Raw genomic sequence first — 19,334 nt, forward strand, 5'->3', positions numbered from 1 at the left:
TTGTCACGCCATCAAGCGCGCTTTACTCTTGGCCTTGTTCGCCAGGCTCAAGGCTGTTCGGTTACCGTGTGGCTGCAGTAGGCACGCAGTCGGGATGGACCGTCGCCGCCTCATCAAATCTGCCCATAAACTTTGCGAGCTTGCATAGCAAAAGAAGCGCTAATTTGCATCCGTAAGGTAGATACTGACTGATGCAGCCAAGGAGGCATGGAAAGGAGCTAGTTGCCGCTTCGAGGCCTCTTGACACGGAGTAATCTCGAATACGGGGCGTCTGCGACTGCCGTGCCGCCAATGTGGGTAATTTCTCATCATTTACGGCCTGCCTCCTGGGGCTGGGAATGTTATGGTCGCGTTGGCGCTGCAACCAGACGCGGACTATACTGCAGGCCTAAATAGTTCGGCGAGGTTGTTCGGACGAGCTGTTCACTTCATACCGACCGCAAGGAAAAGGAGGGAAAAAAGGGTACTTGTTATCGAACCGACGAAAATGTTTCTTGAGATGCGGCCACGTTGAAGTCTAGATGAATCCCAGCGAGCTCGCTCGAAAGATGACTACTCTGACAAGAGCTGTATGTAGCAATGTGCGATGCGGATGTAATGAGTCGTGTACGGGAACTCATTGCTCCATGTCGTTCAAATCCCAGTCCATTCAGCGCGTTCATGGCGGCCGTACGAATGGAAGATTAGGTTGCCTGCAATTGCGTGAGAAATTCGCGCTTGCGGCTTCATCCCAGGCCCAGGGAATTCCCTCTCCCGAGTCTCCCCCTCACTCCCCTCTCCCCCTGACCGACACCGCACGCGGACTCACCTGGGTCAGCACACGCTCCTGGCTGTTTCCCCGAGTTCACCCCAATTAAACTGGACCCAAGTTAGGTTCCTCGAGCAAGGGTACGGATACATGGTGGGTACGGCAGCCCAATGTTCGAACTGGATCCGCATATGTGTGGTGCTTCTGGCGTTGGCAGTGGGATCCATGATCCTGCGGCGTAGATAAGCATCCCGTTTCGAACTTCCACCTGTTTGATACCGGAAGTATAGATAACGAAGCAAATGACTTCATATGCTGACTTTGTGGGTGCGACTCGCGGGAGTCTCAGCCAGAATCGCAATGCCCCTCAGAGTAACAAATCGAGATGCAGCGAAGCGTGTGAGTGACATTATTGGAGGGAGGACCCGATGGAAGGACGCTAGAAGGACGAGTAGAAGGTCTTGATCTGCCTGGCCATGCAGTGATGCTGGGATTCGCTTGTCACCCGCCGCCCAAAGGATGCGACCTACTGCAGCCATTGCAGAATGGTGGTCGCAGGGGACGATAGGGCGTTGGCAATCGCCAATGGCTAGAGACCGAAATGACCGATATTCAGAGTCAAGCAGGTTATTGGAATTGGCGGAAAGGGGGGGGGGGGGGGTCGCAGACATGTGGTGCTGCCACCATCGACCTTCCTGGCGCGAGAGACTAGAAGTTCTGCCCCCCTTTGCCGTTCATACTGGATGACTAGGAACCAAAGAGTAGGTAAAAGTAAGCACATAAGTAAGGTAGGCAGACAAGTAGGCAAAGCTGACGGCGCACTGATGGCTGGTTCGAAACGTGCCGGCCTATAGGATGAGCCGAGAACACCATCAAACAGCTTATCGCATTGCCACTTGTCAAGGTCGGTTGATGTTGGTTCCGAAAGCGCCGCATCTCCATCGACACGCAGCGGCACATCACCAGACGCAAAGGCGACACTCTGTCATCAACCCTGTTGTCGAAGAGGAGTGGCTATTGTCACCTGCGCCTCTTCACCCGGGGAACTGGTAGGACCTCTACCGGATGGGGGTTTTGTCGCAGACGTATCATGTCTAGTCAACCATATTACATTATAACCAACTGTCGCAACCAACACAGCCGCGCGATAGGGCCTACGCCGGCGACGATGCGAAGTTGTCGTGTTCTGCAGGGAGGGATGGGAACACCGGGAGCTATCGACCAGGGGTGGGACCGATTCCACCTGCTGCGTAAGGTAGTAGTACTCTTCCCCTGTTGATTGCAGAAGAGAAAACTCCCCGTTCCAACTATCTGTGATCGAAACGAAACGCAGTGCTGAACCGGCAGGCCGAATGCCCTTGGAACCTCTCCTCCATTTCTCTTGCGCAAACACTGGCTCGACAGGATTTCTTCATTCGAAAAGAAGCGATGACGGTGCGTGTATCTGTCGCATTGGGTAACTTGCACTATCACAAGCCATCATGCGGTAGCGCTGCCAGTGCAGCAAGTACGCTAAAGTTGAGGCATCGAGGTCAGACTTTGTGCCAGCCGCGGTCGTTGGCTCTGTCGGCTGCACGACGTCGGGGCTCTTCAAGGATGATGGAAACCTGGGGCGGCCAAGATCAGCCCCCCCTGGTCCACCCACACCACATGCATTCTCGGACCAGCCAGTTGTCTGGCCGCAGTCGACTTCTTGGCAACCCAAGCTCTTGAAAGGGAAGTTAGGGAACAGCCAGTTTCCGTGAATGCCGTGCCGAGAAGTGTAGCAAAAGCCGCTGCAACCCTGGCAAGAAGCCTGGTTGGACATCATTGGTGTGGCTTACCTGCAGGATTTTCTTCCCGATGAGCCTCCTCGACTTCGACGATTTCCAGTGTACCGGGAAGACAGAGTGACCGGATCGCAGCAGAGACTGTTGTGGACTATAGCACGCAGATTGCAATGCAGGCTAGCCTCCTGGCTTCGTCCCCAGCGTCGTGGACCTGGACCTCTGCGTGGACCATCTCCCCTCACCGACCCGGGCCCAAAGATTCGTGCTCTCCACTTCACATATGCCCCCCAGGGCCCCAGCTCCACAGACAGGTTCGAGAGGAGGAGGGTCGGACTGGATCCTGAGATAACGTTGAGGAGGCAGCGCGCAATGGACAATGGAAGGGGCGGCCACTTTTTCGGAGCCATTTGCTAACGGCTTCAAGTGACAAGTCGCCCATTGGCCAACCAGCACAGCCCACGCTAGGTATCTGGGGGCTCTCAGGCTTTCTCAATCGCCCGGCTGGGGCGTACGCATATGTCTCGGTGCCACGGTGGAGAGCAGGGTGACATCCCATTGCTGTGGTTCTCGTCTCCCCCAGGTCACGGTCGCTGGCGACGGGGTCTCGTCCAAATCCACTTCGTTACGACTGCGACTGCGACAGCTTGCCCTTTCTTCGGCCGAATATGGGTTTGTACCCGTCCCTGGGTTCCTCGTTAGTGCATCATGCATACCGGAAAGCTGTCCGCAGCCAGCCCGCCTAACTCACCAGGTACCTCGTCCTCAGCTCGCCCAGACAGTAGTGCTCTGTACGAACACAGAGGAGTACCTACGCAGTAGACTCAACGACGGGGAAGGTTTCGCTCGTTCCCGCTGGCCTGCCCTAGGACTTGGTACGTATCGAAGCACGACCAAAAGCCAAATCGCCTCCATCCCTCCCCCAAGTCGTATGCAACAAGTAACGGGGGTTGCTGCCAGGATAGCCTGCCATATCCTGTCCTTGCCAAGATCTGCGTCTGTCGCCCGTCGAGAGGGGGGCAAAGTTGGATAGACCAGCTTGATACTCGATCGGCCCTGGACCCTCATCTCTCCCTCCTTCTCTTGTGTGTAATTTTCCATCGTCAACCAAGTTCAGCCTATCGGCTTTCCATGCATGACTGGATCCGCTTGCCGCCCTTGACAAGAACCCTTAGTCCTTGCGCGCCGGTTCCTGTGCTCTGGACTGGCATTTCCTTCATAAACCTCCCCTTTCCCCCGTCTGATCTGGTTTGTCTCGTTTTTTGACAACCATTTTTCTCCGTCATTTCCGTTCTTCTCGGGCCCTCCTCCCGCAGCATTCATTTGTAACAGACATTGCCTGTCTGTATACCCCAGAAAGCCGCGAAATCCATCGCCATGGCTGCACCAGAAGGGGTTGTGCCCACCAAGGTTGAGGCCGATGAGAAGGCCACCGGTGGCCTTCCTGGCTACGACACCGGCAGTGGACAGGAGATCCGAGGCGATATCAGCGAGGACAGCTGGGCAACACGCAATGGCCTGAACATGAAGTCCTTCACGAAGAAGGAATATGGTCTGGGCCTTGTCGAGCTCGAACGCGCCATGAGCTCCCGTCATCTCCACATGATTGCCATTGGCGGTTCCATTGGTGCTGGTTTCTTCGTCGGTTCCGGTGGTGCTCTGAGTAAGGGTGTAAGTATAGTGCCTCGCCTGTCGGCAGCGGTTACTGACGCAGAAGTAGGGTCCAGGATCGCTCTTGATCGACTTCGTTCTCGTGGGTATCATGATGTTCAACGTCGGTAAGTTTCAAACCCCTGCAAACCCCGCAAAGGCGACAGATTCTGACTTTCTGCAGTGTATGCCTTGGGTGAACTCGCTGTTATGTATCCCGTCTCTGGTGGCTTCTACACGTACTCGACTCGCTTTATCGATCCTTCGTGGGGTTTCGCCATGGGCTGGAACTACGTCTTCCAGTGGGCCATCGTACTACCGCTTGAGTTGACTGTTTCTGGTCTTGTTGTCGCATACTGGAATGACACTGTCAACGTCGCCGTTTGGATCACACTTTTTCTCGTCGTCATTATCATCATCAACATCTTCGGATCTATAGGATACGCCGAGGAGGAATTTTGGTCGTCCTGCCTGAAGCTCGGAGCTACTGTCGTCTTTATGATCATCTGCCTCGTCCTGGTCCTCGGTGGCGGACCGTCCAGCGGCAGATACAGCGAGTACCAGGGTGCGAAGACGTGGTATGACCCTGGCGCATTCCGCAACGGCTTCAAGGGATTCTGCTCTGTGTTCGTCACGGCCGCTTTCTCCTTCTCCGGTACAGAGTTGGTCGGTCTTGCTGCCGCCGAGGCTAAGAACCCGGTCAAAACACTTCCCGGTGCCATTAAGCAGGTGTTCTGGCGTATTTCGCTCTTCTACATCCTGGGCCTGTTCTTCGTCGGGCTGTTGATCCCCTCCGACGACCCTGCGCTGCTCTCCGAATCCGCCTACTCTGATGTTAAGGCCTCTCCCTTCGTGTTGGTCGGCAAGTACGCCGGTCTCGTTGGCTTCGACCACTTCATGAACGTGGTCATCCTTGTCTCTGTCGTGTCGATTGGTGTGTCTGGTGTTTACGGTGGTTCGCGTACCCTCACTGCTCTCGCCCAGCAGGGTTATGCGCCCAAGATCTTCACCTATATTGATAGATCGGGACGCCCGCTGCCTTCCGTGCTGGCTGTCATCATTTTCTCGCCCTTGGCGTATATCAACCTCAGCGCAAGCGGTCCTGTAGTGTTTGACTGGCTGTTGGCTCTTTCCGGTTTGGCTGCGGTCTTCACCTGGGGATCCATTTGCCTGGCGCACATTCGCTTCCGCAAGGCGTGGGCCTACCACGGCCACACCGTCGACGAGATTCCATTCAAGGCCATCGGTGGCGTTACCGGCTCCTGGATCGGACTTTTCCTCTGCTTCATTGTGCTTGCTGCTCAGGTAAATGAAAACTCTTCTGACGGGATCAGAGATTGCATGCTAACAAGAATCCACAGTTCTACACTGCTATCGCACCCCCTGGCACGACCGAGCTCAACGACGCTGAAGGCTTCTTCAAGTCGTATCTCGCCCTTCCTGTCGTCATTGTGTTCTGGCTTGGTGGTTTCTTCTGGAAGCGCACTGGCTGGCTCCGCACTGCCCAGATGGATGTCGACACTGGCCGACGTGAGCTTGACTGGGACGAGATCCACGCATACCGTGCACACATCGCCTCGCTCCCCGCATGGAGGCGCGCACTCCACAAGGTGTGGTAAACGGTGTTGTTGTTGCCAAAGGGGAAACTACGTGCTGCCGCATTCATGTATATTTTAATCAAAATCTTGCGTTGAGGATGATCGGGATGGGACTACCGTCCTGGTAATTGTTAGCAAAATGAAGATACCACAATTGCTTTGATATCAAATCTGTTTCATACTCATATTCTACCATGCGTTGAAAGTACCAGTTGCAATTCATGCTCTCATTGTGTATTGGCTAGGACAGCAATATGGGGATTGTCTGTGTATTCCGCCGTGAACCACTCTCAAAAGAGATCTGGTTGGCATCTCTGGAGCTGTGGGTTATGGCGCAGTTATAAGCCCAGAAGCTGCGCCGCCAACCAAGAGAATGCCAAGGCCAAGTGTGTGCCTTATCTCGGAGAGCAGCGGCCGTTCAGCAGTGGCCCATGCCAACAGCAGCGATAACACAAGGTAGGCGAGCGTTGTTGGTGAAGATAAGGGCGACCAGCCCAGAAGAGCAGGTGATGCCCGATTGTCGGACAGCGGTAACTGGAGATGGTTGGTCCGGCTTGTTTGATATCTCTCGGCGTAGGGGGTTCACGGTCGACAGATAGTTCTTGGGAAGAAGGCCTAGCCGGATTCAGTGACCCATCCCGAGGAACTGACAGGGCCAGAAGAACACCTAGTAAAATCGGAATGCGATATCGGGTGGCGGCACGGTGATTCTGAGGTCTCGTGAGGATTGTCGGGCTGGTTAATCAACAAGATAGATGTTGCCGCATTGGTGAGTATTAGACATTTCTATCAGTCGTAGTTGGAGGCAGTCGGGCAATAGGTTGCGATGGAAGTCGGACGGAGTATCCCCGGGCCGGAAAGAACTGATGGAATGATTCCAGGTTTTCGAGGGAAGGAGCCATTGAGTAAATGGCATACCAGGAAAGAACCTTGCTCTGGTTGCTCCATCGTGGCCTTTTTTACCTTACAAAAACATCAAAAAGACGGCTGTTGGGGTTCATTTAAACAACGCTCAATCTGCGTGACAGGGTGACAAAAACGCCTTAGCACACCATAGCGTTGACTACATGTCATTCCGGCGCCCTTTTGACACACGTCTCCCCACAACGCCCCGCTGAAGGACATGTCAGACCCACGGCTGAACTTACTGAATTTCCTCTTTGATGGGAGATAGGCAATGTTCAGCCCATCTGCTGAGCTTTCACTGATAGTCGCAATTGCTTCTGGAATCTTACTCTGGCACTTGTAAGATGAGAGGACGACGTGCTTCAGGAATGGCGCACTTAGTACCAACCATAGAGACATCTGCTAGCCCAGGCTTCCAGATATGACTTTCACTACACTGCTGCCAAATGCTTAGGTAATGTAATCCTATCATCAAGCATCCCTATCTAAGGTACACGATGTGATACGATGAAATTTGTTTGACTGGCTCAGGTTTCCTCCCTTCAGAGGCATGTCTACCCTGATGAAGAGCCCATCTGTATGCCTTGGAAAGCGTCGTTTACCTTGCCAGAGTACACACGGATAAGTAAGATAGATGATGAAAATGAAGCCTTTCTGCAAGGGAGTGATGAGTTCTCGAGGAAGGTAAGCTTCGAAATATTTCAAACTTACACGAGACGAACATGAGAATCTACCAGGGTAACATTGATATGTGGAATACATCGGCAACAAGGTACCTAACAAGCAAGACAAAAGTGCCTTGAGAGTACTCTTGGCAACAGACTCATATGTCTTTGCCCGCTCTGACAGTGAATCACATAAAAGTACTCTCATTCTATAGTAACTGCATATTAACTTTGTATTCTTGCAAGACATAACCTCACCTCTCCATTACAACGCGGGCGTCGAATCGGTAAGGGAGAGAGCCGGCCGGCAGGTACAGGCAGTGGGGCGCGGTGCTCGGCCATGTGGGTCCACTCAGCCGCAGTGCGCCCCCCGAGTTTTGCGCAGCGGCGCACAACTCACCACAGCCATTTCCCCCTTCAAAGCTGAGCATCTCACCCATCTCCAAGCTCTGATTTACCTCAATTTCGTATCTGATCCGTTCGGTTCAACTTCTGAATATCGGCTTCTATCTTTCGGAATCGGCCTTAGCTTACCTCACCTCGCTGTACAGACAGGGCCTGTACATAGCGCGCCACAATGAGCCCCGCGCCCCCCAATAAGGGCAAGGCTCCCTTCGACGATGATGGAGACCTGTCTGACGGCTCATCTCATCCAAGCGATGCTATGCACGTTGATGTCGAAGTCATCTCCGCTCAACTCCAAGAGGGGGACAAAAAGCCGGATCCGGCCGCTTCCGCTCAAATCCCATCTCGAGACTCTCTGCGGGCCACCCTAGAGACTCAAGGCGAGAAACCTGTCAAGCTAGAACGACTTTCACCAGACCTGAAGCGAGGATTCAGCACAAACTCTACCGCATTTGATGCAGAGTCTGCTCATTCGGAAACTAGCCAGAAATCTTCTTCGCCCCTGGATTTGACGATGAAAAAGAAGAAAAAGAAGGTCGAAGATACGGACGTCCATGGACATGGCGCAGCTTATGACGCGCTGAGGGAAGTCGTCGAAAATCGTTTATTGAACGCAGATCAAATTGTCAAGTCAGAATTCTCACAGAACGATATCACGACCCAGCTCCGGGGTCCCGGTCACCGATCGCTCGAGAGATCAAGCGCGATGTCTGAAGGCGACACCGCGAGCAGCGCGTCTAATGCAGAGGATGAGCCAGGGATTCAGAACGAAGACCCTACAAAGAAGGTCCAACGCCTCATAGTCGATAGGGTCATGTCATCATTCATGAGTTGGCTTGACATAAAAAAGCAAGTCAAGCGAGAGGAGGAGGAGCAAGGGAGTGAAACGCAGATAGAGGAAGCCTTGTTGGAAGCTGCCCCTGGCGGCGATGCTGCAGACGAGGCCCTCCCCGAGTCCAGTCCAACGATGTTGGCAAGTGTTTCTACTAGCACGGCGAGCTCTTCAAGAGGGCATGAACTCGAAAGCTTCATGTATCGTCAAGTTCCAGCTCCTAGTGCTCCTGCACCCGTCACTCGCCACAGATATTCAAACATTGCTCTCCCACCGCCGCCCCAGCGAGGCCGAAGGCCGGGGCCACAAACAGGAACACAAATGTCAAAGTATGGAGGGGCTTCAATACAAAGGCCACCGCCGCCAATGGGACGAGGTTCGCAGTTATCTGCGACCTATGTGCCAAGTTCCGATTCAATGGTAGATTTTGCGGGGATACCACCACTGGCATCAGCGGCACAAGCACCAGTCCCAGGACTCATACCACCGCAGCAGGTGCAGTCGCGATCAGGCTACACTGCTATGAGCGCAAGCGAGGTCGAAGAAGTCTCACGTTCTAGCAAACGGAGTGCTGCTCCAGAATCAACATCTCGATCCTTTGTCTCGGCAGCGTGGCCGATCATAGGATCACCCGCTCCTTCGCACCCGGTAGGAGCTTCACGGCAAATACCGGCAGAGAAAGGAGCGGGTGACACCAGCACAGTGACTATGCACACAGGCAAAAGGGGGCGTAAGGAAAACTCGTCGAGAAAACACGACAGGTCTGCAGGCGGTCGAGCGCCGGGTGAAGAAGAGGAAGAGGACGAAGGGAATCAACTGCCCCGAGCGAAACTGTCCAAAGTCCAGGAAGACACCATTGTGGGCGCAAAACTTGCGTGTCCCTTCTTCAAGCACAATCCGAGGAAGTACAAATCCCAGCGACCATGCTGTGGGCCAGGCTGGGACCAAGTTCACCGTATCAAGTACGTTTATCCTCCCTTCCCACATGATCTCAACTCACTGCTAACGACCCGTCAGGGAGCACATTTATCGCAAGCACTCTCTTCCAAAGTTCTCGTGCCCGCGGTGCTCGCAGTCTTTCGAGACCCATCTGGCTCTGCAAGCCCACGCCCGCTCGCTGGACGCCTGTGACGTACGCGAACCGGAGGTCTTGGATGGCATCACGCAGGATCAAGAGAAGAAGCTTCGTTCTCGGAAGAAGACGTCGATCAAAGAACTCACCGAAGCGGAGAAGTGGATTCAAGTCTACCGTATCCTCTTCCCCGACGTGAGAGAGCGGGAAATTCCGTCACCGTGTAAGCTTATGCCCCTACCGATGGAAGCAGGAACTGACTGTAATTCTTGCAGACCATAATGCAGAGGACGCCGAGAAGAATCTGGGAGGCTACGAAGATTATCTTCGCCGTGAACTTCCACCGCTGGTCCGCCGACAGCTTGAAAAAGAGGTCGAGCGTGAGCTGAGTTTCGTCGAGGAAGGGATGAAGCAAAAGGTCATTGACATTGCTCGGAATCTCCAGCTCACGCTGTTCAAGGGCTACCAACAGCTTGAGAACCAAGAGCGAGGACTGCAAGAAGCGCTGAGTGTTGATGCGTCTTCAAGCTCCGAGATGGCAGCGTCTTTCTTCACGGCGACCGACGCTTCGCCGTCAACCATGACGACTGGCGGCACAACGCCAGAGATTCCGGATCCGTTGGACATATTTGGTGATCCCGCTATTCCGGACTTCGACTTTGGTTTTCTTGCCGATATTCCTTATCCAGAGTCGCAGTCGCCCTCTAAGGGGCAGAATCTGGGCTTGGAGTTCAATCATTCTTTTGCAACTCAAGAACCGGCTACGATCACACCTGGGATGGAGTTGCTCGGGGCACAGCAACACGATCTGCCATACTACGGACTAGAAGGCTACCAAGATCCAAATAGCCAGAGGATAGACGCGAGCGTTCTGAGCTACCTTCCATGAGCTGTTGGGCATGTTGCGCCATTTGCTGTACTCTTACTGCTCATTCTTTTCCATTGATGTAGTACTCAAGATACCCAATCATTCTATCACCAATTCATCATTGACAGCAGTTTTTGCCTCGCATTAGGAGGGTGTCGGTTCGCAACGATGTCGTAAAGCTGTCGTATCAAGCCTATGTGCATCCCACCATAGACAGTGGTTTGTTTCGCTGCGGCCCCGGCCCAAACTTAAGGCACGGGGTCCCGGGGTGCAAGTCCGGAGATAAGCGGGCCAGCCAAAGACCGGGAGCCTGGATTCCAAGAGATTTTGAATTAAGGTTTACTTGCTTACGTTGACTGCATATTATGGAGCTTTGCATAGTGGCATGCCGCTTGTTTTCTCCCTGCTGTACGATTCGTTTCCGTCTCTAGCCAACTTACCCGGCCCTATTGTTGATAGATGCTTACGTTGACTGCAGCTGAGCCAGCCGGAACTGAAAGTAGACCTAAGACTATCATACATTACAGAGTCGTATATAAAACGTGAACGATCATGATCCATTTGACACGAGTCGTCATCGAGCCCTGTAAACGTCTCAAGCATTTCGAAATCCAGCAAAATGGGTAGCGCATTAAGCAATATGTTCCCGCCAAAGGCCAGCTTCACCGAAGCAACTTTGCCCGATCAGAGCGACAAGGTACCTTCCGTATTCTATACCACTTATCCATACTGGTTCAAAACTGACATACATAGGTTTTCATTGTCACAGGAAGCTCAGGTGGCCTCGGAAAAGAACTTACCAAGATCCTCTACCAGAAGAACGCCAAAATCTACATGGCGTGTCGGTCTGAAGCCAAGACCGCAGCCGTGATCAAGGAGCTGAAGGAACTGTATCCCAATTCCCATGGCCATGCCGAATACCTCCACCTGGATCTGAACGACTTGACCACAGTCAAGCAATCCGCCCAAGAATTCCTTAGCAAGGAAACTCGTCTCGACGTCCTCTGGAACAACGCCGGTGTCATGACCCCGCCGCCGGGCTCCAAGACTGCGCAGGGCTACGAGCTGCAACTGGGCACCAACAATCTCGCTCCATTCCTATTTACCCATTTCCTCCACCCGGTGCTCTCCGGCACGGCCAAGGTTGCAGCCAGAGACTCCGTCCGAGTTGTCTGGGTATCTTCTAGCACGGCGGCCAGGGCACCGAAGCCGCCGATCGACTTCAGCAATATGGATTATGCAAAGGATGAGAGTCAGATGCAAAAGTACGCGAGAAGCAAGGCCGGTAATGTCTTGCACGGAACAGAATTTGCCAGAAGAGTGTCTGGAGAAGGGATCATCAGCGTTGTAAGTTGGCGACCGCCCGTGAACTGATGGATGAATGCAATTATTGACAGCGACGGCAGAGTCTTGACCCCGGAATTTTTATGACGGATCTGCAGCGTACCATGCCGCTATGGCAGCGGATCATTGTAGTAAGTTCTGCCCAGAGAACTTCAAAACTCCTTTGTCTCTTACCACCTCTCGATGTGTCCACTAGAACTTCCTCGCGCATAAGCCGATCAATGGCGCATATACCGAGCTCTTTGCCGGCTTAAGCCCTACGATTACGGAGAAGAACAACGGTGGCTGGGGTAAGTTGCTCTGATTTTGAAGTGTTGTATCCAATACTGACGACGGTTCTAGTCGTACCCTTTGGTCAACTCGCAGCTGGACGAGAGGATCTGCGTGACAAGGAGCTAGGCAAGAAGTACTGGGAGTGGACGGAGAAACAGCTCAAGCCGTATACTTCGTGATGGATTGACGCCACCCTATCAAGATTTTTCATGTTTCTCTTTGTCTCCCTTTCTTGTCCTCTCTATGTGTACTTAATAACTACAACAAATTTTTCCAGACGAGTTTGCAAAATCCGTACACAGATGTATCACGTATTGTCGTTCCCATGGCTCCCTGCCTCTTAGCAACCCCGCAAACTCCTCCACCAAGCACTAGTCTGTATCATGCCGTCTTTATCATCCCCTATAACTCCTTTCCATTTCTCCAGGAACCATGGCATTGCTTCCCAGCTGCGGCCATCCCACGGCACACCGTTTCCACGTCCATGCATGGAGCCCATTGCGGAGCCCCAGCATTGAACTCCCCCGCCCAGCATGTCGATACAGAGGTCATCCTCATCTATCTGGGGTGAGGCCCCGGAAGCGAGTACGATGGCGTTGGATCGGAAAGATGGCCAAGGCATCAAGTCGAAGCAAGGATGATGAGCCCGAGACCGCTGGATGAAAGTCGGCCTCAGATCCGGGGTGATCTTTTCAAGAGCCGCGTCATCGTCGCTCGAGTCGTTGTCGTACCCGCTCAGGCTGCTATGTGCAGTGCTGCAGAACAGCGACTGCGCGTTCTCGTCCATCAAATACTCTGTCGTTATACTGAGCTGAGCTGCTATCGCACGCATTGCCGACGCGTACGACATCGGACTTAGATGAATGACATTTCTGGGGGGTCTGGGATGAGTTGGCTGGAGCCATTCGAGCGCCGGCTGGTCGGTCGGTGCCGTAAGATGCGCCAGTATCGTAAGGCCAGCAACGACGACCTGCCGCATATCGACACTAACGCACCGCGCTTTCACGGCTGCGATCCACTCACGCGATGACAGTGACAAGGCACTCTCGTACAGTACCGAATCCATGGAGTATCCCATGTTTATCAACCCGTACTTGACAACGTCACGAAGTGTAAAGTTCTCCCTCACCATGATGCCCCAACCTTTCTTATTTTCATGCGCTGAGAGGGATAGTAACGCCCGGTAAATATCCGAAGCTGTAAGATTGCATGAAGCGGTATATGCCTCCATCTTGTCGTTTGATGGCTCGGCTACCGTATAACGAGTAGGAGGGCAAACCGAAACCTCCTTAACGCAGTCTTGCGCTGCTGGTTCTTGCGTTACCCACGCAGCGGCGACCATCTGCTCCAGATGCCGAACCTTAGTCTTCTGCCTCGCGCCTAATTTCTGAGTAAGTAAGATACACCAAATGCGAGTTCTTGGGTTACATACGGTATGCCCGCTGAGCGTCGGCATTCTGGCGCTTCCGGCGGTCCTTCGCATCAGGCATCTTTCTGCGGGGCATTTTGACGTGGTTGTCACAATAGTTGAACCTGAACTACCAACTAAATGAGTTCTGCAATCTTTGAAACACGTACGAAAGAGGATCTGATTGTATCTCAACAGATTGACGTATTCAAATTTGCTGTTAGAATGCTGTACAAGTGGCTTGACTGGAGGAGGTTTGGTGAGTTTGCGTGGCGGACTTTGAGTATAGCCTAATCTCCGCAATGTCCGGGTGCCAAGTTAGGTGTATTCGAATACCTCGAACGAGAAAGTTCAACACTTATCACGGAAATGTCGAACTAAGATGCATAGATCTAAAGATACCGATATTCATTACTTTCTCAAAGCTAGTAAACTGCTTGATTCTCGATATTCTCGCTACCTAAGTCGCAATCCCCATCTAATCAACTACAACTTCCCCTTCCGGTTATCCTCGCCAAGCTTCAGGATGGATGCAAGATTGTTCGCCTCAATGACTTCAAAAAGCTCCCCAAGACCAGCAAGACGACGTTTCTCGCTCTCTCTGTGGAAGAACTCCTCCGCCGTCTTGATTCTCTCTGGGTGAATCTCGTCCAAGAGCGCGTAGTCACGTTGAATGACGCCCTTGTTGCCCCCAGAGTTTGTCCACATTGTCCAGAAGCCCGAGAAGTTTTCTCTAACTGACATAGTCGCCGGATCCGCGGGATCAGCGTTGTAACCCGCAGGCTGGCTGGAGATTGGGAAGTTGTCGAAATAGACGTCCATGGGGGTGTCAATGTACTGAGCTGGCTTTCCCGTGACCTTTTCAAACGCTTTTGCTAGGTCCTCGTAGTGAATATGGTCAATGGACACCTCCAGATCCATCCCATCAGATCTTTCGGGGTGATCGAAGAGCCAACGGGCATAGTATTCGCAATCATCGAGGGCAACGTGGGGAACTGCGCCTGCACCAAGAGGTACTCTCCATGTGACAATCCCGTTCTCGACCCGTGGCGTCATGATCGTCTTGGAAGAGATTGTCATCTCAATGTAGGGGCCGGTAGTAAAGATGGCGACACCCATGTTATTGCCCTTTCTCTGCTGTAGCATCCACTCGGCCAGGCGTCCCTTGCCGTCGTAGTGTCCGCACCGAAAGTTTGGGTTATAGCCACTCTTCTTATAAACGTAGTCGAGATTTCCAAAGACGAAGAATTTGATCCCGAGCTCCACCGCCAGCTCGTAACAGCGGATCGTCCAGTAGGTCTCTGCCTTCTCGCCGCAGTTGAAGCCATCAATGTTGATGAAAGCACCCCAGCATCCGGCGAATCCCTTGCGTAGGTCATCTTCGTTGGCGAAAGTTCCCTCAATGAACTCAACATCTCCGAGTTTCAAGAGCTCTTTCGCCCTCGCAGAGCTGGAGTCACGCGTCAATACGCGCAGACTGTAGCCTCCATCCTTGGTAAGACCTCGACAGACGGGAAGACCTTGGGCACCAGTGGCACCAATGACGAAGATACGGCGGTTTGCCATATTGGTGAGATATTTAAGTGATTTGAGAATTATGAGTTGCGCTTACTATAGTGATCCTTGTCAATTACCGCAAATGCACGCTGCTCTTCTCACTGCAAGGTGCCGGGGGCATTTTCTTATAATCTCTCTTACAAGCGATACTTGATATTTCCTCGCTTCCTCCCGTCGGATCCCCTACGTAATTTTACCTGTAGTTTATAAGCAATGTGAAGTCAGAAGACAAGCCTAGACTTGCTCTCACTGATTAGTTATTCAATCAACATTAGGTGATTAGTGATCCCTTCGACCACCAATGAAGACGGTGTTTTGGAAACATGACCAGACAGCAAACAAAGCACGGGCCCAAATGCTTCAAAGGCACTTACAGCCTTCTTGCAGAACTACCGTCAGGATCAGAATACAATGAAGGCTGCATATTTTTCTACTCCAATATCCTTGCCAAAGCTGGTACGCTTCATCAATTGCATGTGCGCTGCCATTCCACGATCCTTGGTGATGGAAGCAACTAATGAGGCTCGCTGTCAAAGGGAGCAGAAACATTCAAAGTACCCTGTTTTCCTTTCTGCCAAGTGTTTGTCTTGAGAAGGGCGCCAGACACGTGATGTCCAAATGCTTGATCAGTAATCGGATCTGACAATGATTTGACAGGTAGTGGCTATAATCTTTCGCTGACCAATCTTCGAAGACTAAGTCATCGATCCTCTTTAGAAAGTTGGATTAGGCCCCCGGCTTCACACGCGCTTCAATGGCTTTAGCTTTCACCGCGGAGAGATTTGATAAGACTAGTCTCAAAAGCAAAGTACTTTAGGTAACGAATTGACGCAGGCCTCATGTTCAAAGCAGGCAACCACCTAAGTTCAAGATCTCTTGAAGCACTCAATAATGCCATGCGGGTTGCCCGGTGATGTCCAAAACTCGACTCTTCCCAGCCCGGCCTTGGCGAGAACATCTTTCCACACCTGTCTCGGCCGTTCCTTACCGCCGACACTCAGCATCAAAAGATCAATGGCTGCCGTATGAGCCGAGGGCGGGTTCGGCGTGACTTGCTCCGCGATCAACAGACGACTATCCTGCGCCATGGAGCTTGCGATACAGACCAGGATCTCCACCACCAAGTCATCACTGTAATTATGAAGACAATAACGAATATAGTACACAAGTGCGCCTGGTTCATATTAGCCATCGTTCTGGAGAAGTGATAGAGTACCGGCAAACCTTTGACTGGCTGTTCCTTGTGAAAATCAATTGCCATCAATTTCGTTCCTAGTGAGGCAATAGAATCTTGAGATTGGGCGACCTCGCCAATAACTGTGTCAAGATCTTGGAGAACGCATCGATCGAATGGTATATTATAGTCGTCGCAGATAATCCTCATGGCATGACCGCTGCCGCCTCCAACATCGACAAAAAGGGGCCTGTCAGCTAGTCCCGAGTGCGCGGCATCTGAGATCCAGGAGAAGTCGTAGACGCCACAGGCCGGAAGAAGCATTCCCATTGCCTTCATTGAACGCAAAAAGATCCTCTTGTCGTCAGGATTCTGGAGAGAGACCTCCCAAACGTTCTTTTCTGGCTGGCCGTATGCAAAGGTGTATGGAACGTGTGTTCGGCCTCGTGGTTCTTGGAGCCCGTAGGCATGGAAATACTTCTCGAACTGGGCAAATGACACCATGCCATGTACGAAGCTTACAGGTCAGCTTTTCGTAAGGAGACTCGTGGATTGCCGTAATCAAGCACTTACACGATTCTGGTGAGATCCCCGTCCGGGTTGTCATTGATGAACATTTTGGACTTTTCAGTATGGGCCACAGCATCCTCACCGACTTGCTTCAGGATGCCAGTGGAGTTCAACATCCACGCGAGGCGAACTAGGACAGGAAAGTCAATAATGAGTCCTTCATCTCGAGACCGAGGAGTACGGTGGTAATCTTACCCAGCAGCTGCAGCTCACATCCAACACTACTAGCCAACTCCTGGTATGGAATTGAACCTTGTACTGGGATCTTTTGGAAGACTCCCCAAGCATTAAAGAGCTGCTTTGCGGTCATTTCGCCGACCTTGATGCAATCATTCATAGCCCTCTCCCGTGGAGTGTCCTCGAGCTTGTCGATGATGGCTTGTGCTCTTTGGATAATACTAGACTTGAAGTCGCGATCGCTCTTGGGATTCAAGACGTTGGCTGTGTCATACGCATCCACTTCATTGAGCAGATCCACCGCGAGCTTTCTGAGCTCCAAAGAGGCTTCGGCCGCGATTTCTCCCATATTCACGAAGTAGTCTGACGGCCGATCGGGGACTTTGTTTTACTGCTTTTCGAGGATGATGAGACGAAAGTTACACGAGAAACAAGTCACATACTCGGGACCCGCCATTTTATACCGGAGAAGAGTCGACAGCTTGGTGTTGGTGGAATTGGCAAGCAAACACCTCGACCCAACTCGTCTTTCGTTGGAACAGGGATGCCGATTAGGCGCGACAAACAAATAGTAGCAAACTGCATAATATCGCTGCAGACAATGCCAACCTGGGAGGGGTGGTCACTGGCAACCTGGTGACCGTTGCTTGTATTCATCGAGAGGAAGGCGAGCACATCGTGGGCTCGCTGGGGACGAGACTCCATGTAAACCAACTCCCTAGAGGCGATGGTAAAATGGCCAAGTACTTATTCACAAGTGTCACCTCGCTATGAGAAGACAAGAGCAGATACGCCCTTCAACAGAGTTGTCCTACTCTGCAACCGCCAATTCAAATCATCAATGTTAATCTCCATGTCACTGACATCTCTCCCAATACATGGGTAGCGCATTCTGGTGGGCGCTCGTCTGCATGCATTAGCAGGGGAGTAAGGCTGTTAAAATCCCCAAGCTTCAATGTCAACGAAAGTCTTTGGAGGCAAACATACATGGATCTTTCTTCGGCAGTCAAGACCTACACCAGTATGAACCGGACTCGCCGCTCAACAACCAATGAGCTCCTCGCGCGGGTATTTCGACCTCGCTAAGCGTTGACATCTTCCCCAGCGAGACTCATCGGATGCCGGCATCGATCCGAGGCCCCGGTGCGCCAGAGACCTGGTGATATGACCAACCATCAAGAAAAGCCACTATCAAATGAGAGCAGGGAATGAGACAAAGGTTGCTGGAAAACAAACATTGGCATCCTGAGTTATCATATTGCTGATATGTAAACAGCTCACGGCTTAGCTAGCACACCCGATTTGACCAACGACTGCAAAAACACCTTAATCGCCTCAACCGCAACCGCCGCAAGATTCTCAGCCCCCTCATACGACGGGTCAAACGAAGCCACTGTAAGAGACATCGGCTCAGTCTTCTCCGGAATCCCCTCAAAGCACCCGATAATGTCCTCCCTTAGCAGCCCACCCGGCGCAGCAAACCGGTTCGCGTGCCCGATGGACGTATCCAAAGAATCAACATCAAAATGAACCATCGTAGCACCAAGCTTCTTCCGCCGCAGCACCACCCCAAGCTCGGCACCGAAATCAACCTTCCTCTCGGTGCTGCCCCAGACGACATCAAACCCTGCCTCTTCCACCCTGGCCCGCTCCAAGTCATTCACGTCCCTCATACCAACATGCACCAACCGCTCCAAATCCATCGCCTCGTGTCCCGGGACCGTCCGCAATAGACCCTTCCAGCACTGCCCCGCGAGCATGGCAATCGGCATCGAATCAAAGTACCCGCTCATAACGGTGTCGGGTGTATTGAAATCATCGTGCGCGTCAAACCAAACACACCCCAGCCCCCCATCTCCAGACGCTCGCGACGCGTGAAGCCCCGCCGCGACGCCCACCGCGGAACTACAGTTCCCGGCGAGGATGATCGGGAACGAACCCCTGCGGCGTTCTTGCGCTACTAGATTCGCGGTTCGTCTGATGACCTCGAAGCTGCGTCCGATTTCACCTTCGTGGTCGTCGACCGGCTCGACTTGGACTTCGTGGACGGGGAGGCCGAGGGAGCGGAGTGTAGAGTCGAGACCGGAGGTTTTGAGGAATGCTGGGCCGGCGCCGGGGCCTTTGTTGAGGAGGCCGACGTGGTAAGGGGAGAGGATGAGGGAGAGGGACTTGAGAGGGAGTTTGGACATTATGAATGACTTGTGAATGTTACTTGAAATGAAGAAGAGTAATCCAACTGATGGTTACGTTGAAAGGTGAACGTGGTCGTGTAAGAGGTCGTTCACAGAGTACCGCGTTCATTCTTTCAATGATGTGGAGAT

General features: G+C 52.5%; 8 protein-coding genes across 8 annotated transcripts; 4 read left to right on the top strand and 4 right to left on the bottom strand.

Annotated features, from left to right (window-relative positions):
• Positions 1-2,590: 2,590 nt before the first annotated feature.
• Positions 2,591-2,931, top strand: CABS01_10714 (uncharacterized protein; the record flags this gene model as incomplete). Its single annotated transcript, XM_060544069.1, has 2 exons — positions 2,591-2,621; positions 2,675-2,931. The coding sequence occupies 2 exons, from the start codon at positions 2,591-2,593 to the stop codon at positions 2,929-2,931; spliced, it is 288 nt and encodes a 95-aa protein (XP_060398793.1).
• Positions 2,932-3,891: 960 nt separating this feature from the next.
• Positions 3,892-5,783, top strand: CABS01_10715 (amino acid permease; the record flags this gene model as incomplete). Its single annotated transcript, XM_060544070.1, has 4 exons — positions 3,892-4,185; positions 4,235-4,292; positions 4,349-5,469; positions 5,526-5,783. The coding sequence occupies 4 exons, from the start codon at positions 3,892-3,894 to the stop codon at positions 5,781-5,783; spliced, it is 1,731 nt and encodes a 576-aa protein (XP_060398794.1).
• A 2,127-nt stretch (positions 5,784-7,910) lies between these two features.
• On the top strand, positions 7,911-10,531 carry CABS01_10716 (uncharacterized protein; the record flags this gene model as incomplete). The annotated part of the gene is made up of 3 exons (XM_060544071.1): positions 7,911-9,532; positions 9,588-9,865; positions 9,918-10,531. 3 exons carry the CDS (start codon positions 7,911-7,913, stop codon positions 10,529-10,531), a joined length of 2,514 nt encoding a protein of 837 aa, XP_060398795.1.
• A 598-nt stretch (positions 10,532-11,129) lies between these two features.
• On the top strand, positions 11,130-12,306 carry CABS01_10717 (short-chain dehydrogenase; the record flags this gene model as incomplete). The annotated part of the gene is made up of 5 exons (XM_060544072.1): positions 11,130-11,207; positions 11,264-11,857; positions 11,917-11,985; positions 12,051-12,144; positions 12,197-12,306. 5 exons carry the CDS (start codon positions 11,130-11,132, stop codon positions 12,304-12,306), a joined length of 945 nt encoding a protein of 314 aa, XP_060398796.1.
• A 161-nt stretch (positions 12,307-12,467) lies between these two features.
• Positions 12,468-13,632, bottom strand: CABS01_10718 (uncharacterized protein; the record flags this gene model as incomplete). The annotated part of the gene is made up of 2 exons (XM_060544073.1): positions 12,468-13,507; positions 13,560-13,632. The coding sequence occupies 2 exons, from the start codon at positions 13,630-13,632 to the stop codon at positions 12,468-12,470; spliced, it is 1,113 nt and encodes a 370-aa protein (XP_060398797.1).
• A 389-nt stretch (positions 13,633-14,021) lies between these two features.
• On the bottom strand, positions 14,022-15,101 carry CABS01_10719 (NmrA-like family protein; the record flags this gene model as incomplete). The annotated part of the gene is made up of 1 exon (XM_060544074.1): positions 14,022-15,101. The coding sequence occupies one exon, from the start codon at positions 15,099-15,101 to the stop codon at positions 14,022-14,024; it is 1,080 nt and encodes a 359-aa protein (XP_060398798.1).
• Positions 15,102-15,958: 857 nt separating this feature from the next.
• On the bottom strand, positions 15,959-17,362 carry CABS01_10720 (O-methyltransferase; the record flags this gene model as incomplete). The annotated part of the gene is made up of 4 exons (XM_060544075.1): positions 15,959-16,266; positions 16,317-16,783; positions 16,840-16,966; positions 17,032-17,362. 4 exons carry the CDS (start codon positions 17,360-17,362, stop codon positions 15,959-15,961), a joined length of 1,233 nt encoding a protein of 410 aa, XP_060398799.1.
• A 928-nt stretch (positions 17,363-18,290) lies between these two features.
• On the bottom strand, positions 18,291-19,202 carry CABS01_10721 (uncharacterized protein; the record flags this gene model as incomplete). The annotated part of the gene is made up of 1 exon (XM_060544076.1): positions 18,291-19,202. One exon carries the CDS (start codon positions 19,200-19,202, stop codon positions 18,291-18,293), a length of 912 nt encoding a protein of 303 aa, XP_060398800.1.
• Between the last annotated feature and the right edge of the window lie 132 nt (positions 19,203-19,334).

This window comes from Colletotrichum abscissum (genome assembly GCF_030869225.1).
Source record: "Colletotrichum abscissum strain IMI 504890 chromosome Unknown Scaffold_28.1, whole genome shotgun sequence".
Classification (NCBI taxonomy): domain Eukaryota; kingdom Fungi; phylum Ascomycota; class Sordariomycetes; order Glomerellales; family Glomerellaceae; genus Colletotrichum; species Colletotrichum abscissum.